Genomic DNA, 7139 nt, shown 5'->3' with positions numbered 1-7139 from the left:
GGCCTCCGAGGGCCAGTGATCTATCACAACAGTTCAGACAGGGCCTCACCAAGCCGGGAGAACCAGGTAAACCAAACATCAGCCGTGCCAGAACACCGCTCCATCCGGGTTAGGGTTAGGGTTAGGGTTAGGGTAATGTTGTGAATCGAGTGGCCTGTGTTCATCGTCCATATCATACGCCTGCCCATACCATAACCCCACCACCACCATGGGCCACTCGATTCACAACATTACCCTAACCCTAACCCTCGCACCAGATATTAACTGGTTTTCGGACCCCCCCAGACCCCCCAATAAAGCAAATATGCACGTTTCAGAGTGGCCTTTTATTGTGGCCAGCCTAAGGCACACCTGTGCAATAATCATGCCGTTTAATCAGCATCTTGATATGCCACACCTGTGAGGTGGGATGGATTATCTCGGCAAAGGAGAAGTGCTCACTATCACAGATTTTTTCAGATTTCTGAACAATATTTGAGAAAAATGGTTATTTTGTGTATGTAGAAAATGTTTTAGATCTTTGAGTTCATCTCATGAAAAATGGGAGCAAAAACAAAAGTGTTGCGTTTATATTTTTGTTCAGTGTAGAAGCAAAAGGTGTGTTTTCATGCAGGTTGTCTCATTTTGGGCACATCACGCATTGGGCAATGAGACATTACTTTCACGACTACAAATAAGTGTTTCATATATATCCTGTTACATTCAGGCTGAAAACCAAAAGCAAGCCATACATATCGATAAGAATCTAATCTAAGTTAGGTCTGATTCTGCTACTTATTTGTTCATCATTTATAAGTAAAAGAAAACCTTGATTAGGGACAGTCTGTACGTTATGTTGCACAAATGATGCAGACGGTAAAAAGTGTGTACTAAATATAAAAGAAACTAATTAACAAAGCTTGTAAATATTCAGAGGCAGAGCAGCCTTCACTTACTGTTGGTTTTCAGGCGGGCTGGCTCACTGTTGCGGCTTCCTGCCTGGTTGATAGCCTTGACAAAGAAGATGTAACGGGTGCCACTCTGCAGGCCGTGCACCGTGTAGTGGTTCTGCTTGATGTTAGGTACGATCATCCAGCTGTCTGCAGAGTTGTACAAACCTGGCAGAAACACACACAAACAAACACACAGAGCATGAGTAACCATGTTCTGCTTATGTCTTTAGGGGTAAACACCGTCCTACTGAAAACGTTACGTTGATGTTCAAAAGAGAAAAAACACTATTCTCTACATCTAACCAGATGTTATCTTTTCTCCAAACACATAGTGAGCCATCACACAGTAGGAAGCTCAGACACCATACAATCTGCGATGTTATGCAACATTTATGTGAACATACTGATCCACCCCATTACCTTTCCATCACGATTACCTTGGCTTTCTCCCCTGAGGCCATATTGTGTGTTCACTAAGCTGAATCCCCATTGAGAACAAGGTACTTCCATGACAGACTATGTGTAGTAAGCGCCTTAGGGCAAACAACTGCGATACATTTCCTTACATTTGAACATTAAAGGTGAGTCAAACCTACATGACCCCAGTAGATGGGCTCTTTGATTAAGAGCAGCTTGCAGTTGAGGCTTAGCAATGGCTGAGTTAGCTCTGCAGTCACCTGCTTCAAAACAAAGTCTTTACAGTCTGTCAGCTGCAGCCGACTGTGAAGGATACAGCAGATTCTCAGCTCAGGTGAGGAAACCCGCGGCTACAAAAGAGAGCTTTTTCTGTCCTTTAGTGTTTCATAACGTTGAGTAATTTACACTTACAGTGACTGAATCACGCCCCTTCCCTAACCCACAACATATGATTTCATAAAGTAGTGTTTGTCTGATTTTAAATATGAACCTTCAAGGTGAGAGGTGTGCATTTAATATGTAGTTGCAGAGGGCAGATGTTGTTGGCATCATATTTAACACTTTTGGAATGGCTGACAGTTGCTACTTTACTACTGAAATAAAATGATTGCATTATTCATTTCAGTGCTATTAAAAATGTTTAGCAAAAAAGCTGTTTGACAAAAAATTCCTTAATGAACAGACACACAATATATACCTTATAAGCAAACTGTAAGAGCTAGGGCTAACATTTCTTTCAGCCATCAAAAAATATACGAATGCATTCAATTAAACCTCTGCAATAACTAGCGCAGCATCTTGTTTAGAAGCACTACAGCCGCAGTTAATATTTCAGAGTTGAAGGTAGAATAACAATCCTTGTCTTTGTCTTATCTTTCCCCGCCCCTGCAGATTTGCAGGGAAATAAAAATCCTGCAAGGGAGAGAGCTCTCAGGGCCATGCATGCCTTGTCCCTTCTAGTGAGGCTTGTGAATTATTGAACAAGATGGCAACAGCATGTATAAGTAATAGCCAAAAGTCTGCTTGTAAATATAAATACTTCACAGGACGCAAATAAGGCCTTTAAAAGTGAGGCGGCTTTAAGAATAAATGAGGGGAGGGGACTGTTAGAGTGAAGGCTGCCACTTTACACATCTGCCAACTTCCACCAGATTTTCTCTGACAAAGAAATCACTGCAGAGGACTTTGATCTTCCTTTAAAAGGAAGGAGTAGAAAAAGAGAGGGATTGTAATAGAAGCTTCTTGACACCTTGCACGTACACAATCCATTTGGTATCTCGGGATTGGCAGTAATATCTGCATTTCTTTCAGCTGTCAATAAGATCCATGCAAAAATCAATTATGTTGTTCTACTAGGACAGCTGTCCCTACTGCGAAATGATCCCACCTGTCAGTTTAGCCGTTCCTGTCGAAATTAGGTAGGCTCCAATGTTATGTGAGCTGCCGAAAAGAGATACAGGGGAGAGACGAGCGAGAACGACTTCATACTGCTTTCCATTTTTAAAGCTTTTGATCTCCGTAGCACCTCTCCCTTTTTTGCAAAATCAAATTAGGTCAGTACACAGCAATACTGCTATTTCTACTTTTACCACTGAAAAGAGGCTTTCTGATACTAGCAGAGTGCTGCTGCCTTTGGAGAGCATTGTGACTTCAAAGAGTGGGGGGCAGTAACTGAATAAGCCATTGTAAAAAGAGACTGACACGAAACAGGGGGATAAAGATCGACTTGTGTCTCGCATTCAGATATCAGGTGTGTGTGTGTGTGTGTGTGTGTGTGTGTGTGTGTGTGTGTGTGTGTGTGTGTGTGTGTGTGTGTGTGTGTGTGTGTGTGTGTGTACACAGAATGTGCAGCATATGTGTGTGTCTGTGTCAGAGTAAACATGAGGAGGATACAGACTGCAGCTGTTTTTGTCTTTGATGATGCAATATAAAGTTAATGGAGACTGTGTGTGTGTGTGTGTGTGTGTGTGTGTGTGTGTGTGTGTGTGTGTGTGTGTGTGTGTGTGTGTGTGTGTGTGTGTGTGTGTGTGTGTGTGTGTGTGTGTGTGTGTGTGTGTGTGTGTGTGTGTTTCTGTGCATCAATAAAAGCAATACAATGCCTCACCTGCCTCTATCTCTTATAACTTTAACACGCATACCCTCGCTAGTTTCCTGCAGTCTGAACCCTCATCAACTTTTCATCACACTCTGCCACACAGAAGGATCCTGCTGATACTCTGAAAGATGCCCTGTTGAGATACAAAGGGTTGAACCAAACTCTGAGCTCTCCTAACGCCCACTGTGACACAGCTTTTTACCTGTGATAACCATATTAATACATCACCACAGGTTGGTGCTTATGAATACACATGAAAGCTGATCAAACCAGCAGGTACAGGTATTGCTGGTTTCGTTAACATGCAGGCTTCCCAGGAAAGTGTACACATGAGCAGAAAGTCATGCGGCGGTGGGAACAGAGGTAGCCTACCGACTTCTATCAGTCCGGACAGACACAGTAAAATCAACTAATGAGTTTATTTTTTGACAGCTGTAGGCAGTGAGTTGAGGCATGTAAAGGAAATAAGTGCCAACAATGGTGCCATGATAACGATAATCTCTTGTTTGTAAAACAGTCACAGAAGATAGATTTTGACTATCTTCAGGTAGTCAAAATGTTTTGAAAGCAGTCAATTAAGTATTTTTATTTAGTAAGTAAAAAATAAGCATAGGTATTTTTATATGTATCCTCTTTGCCGTCAATACCAATAATTAGATGAGAAGATTGATAGCATTTTCATGAGTGTATGCTGAGTAAAACAGCTAAAGCAGAGAATGATGGTTAGCTTAGTTTAGCATTACATTAGCATTACAACTGGAAACAGCTAGTCTGACTTTATCCAGAGATTACAAAATCCTCCAACCACCCTCTCTAAAGCTCACTCATTATCAGATTATATCTTATTTGTTTCAACTAAACACAAATAAAAAACATTCAAAAGGTTATGCAACTAGTGGGGACTGGTGATATTTACATTTTAGATAAGTATATTGTAATGCACATACATTAGGACCATCAAAGGCAGAAAGCTGATGCTTAAAAGTATATTCAATGTGTTACATCAAAAAGCGATATATCATTATATTATTCAGTGTTGTGTTATTGATAAAAGATTAGGGTCTATCACTTAATTGAGTTTGCATCACTGTACGGCATAAAGAAGCAACATCAAGTAAGTAAATCAACACTAAGGCTCAAAGGAAATTAGTTTCACTCAGTTCTCTTAAACCCTGACATCTTCATGGATTTTCATTGTAGGAATTAACATAATTCTCATCGCTGAAGCACATTATTAGTGGATAATTGACGATGTCATTTGGTATGTAAACGAATGAGACTGAACATGTAAAACTTGCAAAGGGCCGGAGGATGCAGCTACACTGTGACGGTGCAGACATCTTTACTTGCAGTCATGTTTGGCTTTCTGACACTGCTTACTTTTCTCCATGGTATTTGATTTCACTTGCTGATTCTATTTTCTGCTGCTGTGCTTGGATGATCCTGCAGAGGCAGGGTTCACGAGACCCTGCTCCTCATGGGAGGGCCCAGGCTGAGGATGAGGCCAGGAGAAAACGAGAGGGGAAAGGATGGCACTCAAGTGGGAGCATTTAACCACTAGGAAAGTTTGAGCAAACTGCTATGGTAAAAATTCAAGTGTCAGGCTAAATGGGTTTCTCTCTTTCTCCATTTCTCATGTGAATCTCTGAGGACTCTGTGGCAGCACACTGCTGAATATCTGAGCCACTCGCTCTTTCACAGCTGAAATGTATCCTGAGTCTCAAATGGCTGGGGCACTTGAGTTGTCTGGTTGGACGGGGAGATGTCAGGTTACACGGAGAGGACGAGAGAAGATGAGACGGTGAAAGAATCTAAGAGGGGAGGGAAAGTGGAGCTGCAAAGATGTGTGTGTGCACATGCACTGTTATGTACAATAATCCTACTCATATCAGCAAGTGGTAATTTTTACCTCCCCTATGTAACCATTATCCACTCATCTTTTCTCCTGCTGTCCTCCTCCACCGTGCTCTTTCTTTCCCTTCAATTATTGTGATAGACATTCAAACTAATGGGGGCTGTCCAGGATTATAAGGACTTCATACAAGGATTTCAAGAGAGTAATGTCTACTTTGTTCAGCTATGATATGCTGATGTCTCATTTAAAGGTAGGTTAGGTAAGAATGGAGAAACCAGCTCGAGTGCGCTAGAATTTGAAAGTACGCAACCGGGAAAAATCTGCCTCTTCCTTCAGACTTCATTACAGAGCCCCTCCTCCAACACACACGAACGCGCACATGACCAATGAGGGCACGAGATAAGTTTGTGCACAGATGGAAGGCTGACAGGCAGGTAGGTTGTGCTTTTTGCAGCGCCACGGCTTCCACAGATGAGATATTTGTATCTATTTATTGTCAAAGCATTTAATTTATTCATTGCTATCGGGATGTTAAGAGCATTCCATGGAATATAACAAAAAGTGTTTCTGAAGTGAATTACCTACCCCACCTTTAAATGGCTACAATTGCACACATATATGACATATTCTGTTCTGACATGGATTGAATAATATTTTCAAGGGGTGATAGTCCAAAAGGCAACAATCTAAGTAGGCACAACTATTTGTGTCCATTTTGGTGGATTTAACTATACTTTAACAAATTAATTAAGGACATGCTCCTAGTGTCATGATTTGGAATTATGAGTTTAACATTAAGGGCTTCATAGAGACCACCATAGGGGGGAAACTGGATGCAAAAACAAACGACGTGCTCCTGATAACTACATTATGATTGCAGCTCTACATGATGAAACTTTCCTAATTACACTGGTAACAAGATAAGCACTGATTAAAATAACGTTGCAATGGCCAAAAAAGAGACGGTGTAGCGAGGGTAATTATACAATGTAAGGAAACATTTGAGAGACTTAAACTCTGCAACCGAAATGCTGGCATAATATCCCAAATATAAATCATGAAATGTTACGAGTCTGAAACTAAAATAAGCTTCTGTATAGGGAGAAATGCGAGAGGACAAAAGAGGGCAGCAGGGGTTCTGCATTCTCATCTTTTTTTCCCACACACAGCTTAAACCAAAACCAGATACTAAATAGTGAATCTATTGAAGCATCACCTTGTGATATGTACTGAACGTCCTGCTTTTATAACAAACATACTTGATAATTCAGCTCTATATCCTTATTAAAACGAGCATGGAGGACAACAAAGAGTAAAGTTGGACCGGAAAACTAGGTTATGCAACACAGTTGGTAGAAAATATTGAACATATGAAAATAAGACTGAGCAATCCTGAAAGTATTGTGGTGCTCCAGTTTATTTCTTTTTTTAACAGCAGAGAGGTCAGTGTGAACTGTGGGTTACCTTTGGGCTTGTGCATGAGTGTGGGTGTAGATACGTATCCTATGCATCTTATAAATGTGTTTGTGCTTAAACTGTATTTGTGTGCGTCAAAATAATCCGATTTTAATTGATTGACAGGGAGGTTTTTTTTTACTTTTGCTTAACAGGCCAAGATTATAGGATACTGTAAACTGAAACACAAATAAGGAAAAGGAAGTTAGATAAATTAACCCAGTAATGTCCGTTATAAAGCAACACCTTACTCAAATGAGCTTAGTTAAAGTGGACCTATCATGCTATATTTGAATAATATAGTGTAGGACCATACCTATATAAGGCATATTTATACTTTTTACTTTTCAAAATACCAAACAGATCATGCATTTTAGCCATTCCT

At 40.6% G+C, this 7139-nt stretch overlaps 1 protein-coding gene across 1 annotated transcript in view; it reads right to left on the bottom strand.

Moving 5' to 3' along the window:
* Positions 1 to 7139, bottom strand: part of LOC104941836 (probable E3 ubiquitin-protein ligase MID2) — a 40891-nt gene that overhangs the window by 12944 nt on the left and 20808 nt on the right. The window contains exon 7 of the mRNA XM_010766975.1: positions 936 to 1097. Within this exon, the coding sequence (XP_010765277.1) occupies positions 936 to 1097 (162 nt within the window). The remainder of the gene's footprint in view (positions 1 to 935; positions 1098 to 7139) is intronic.

This window comes from Notothenia coriiceps, unplaced genomic scaffold (genome assembly GCF_000735185.1).
Source record: "Notothenia coriiceps isolate Sejong01 unplaced genomic scaffold, NC01 NC01_scaffold00004047, whole genome shotgun sequence".
NCBI classification, from domain to species: domain Eukaryota; kingdom Metazoa; phylum Chordata; class Actinopteri; order Perciformes; family Nototheniidae; genus Notothenia; species Notothenia coriiceps.
Note: the sequence above shows the minus strand (reverse complement) of the source record. Positions and strands in the feature narration are given on the sequence as shown.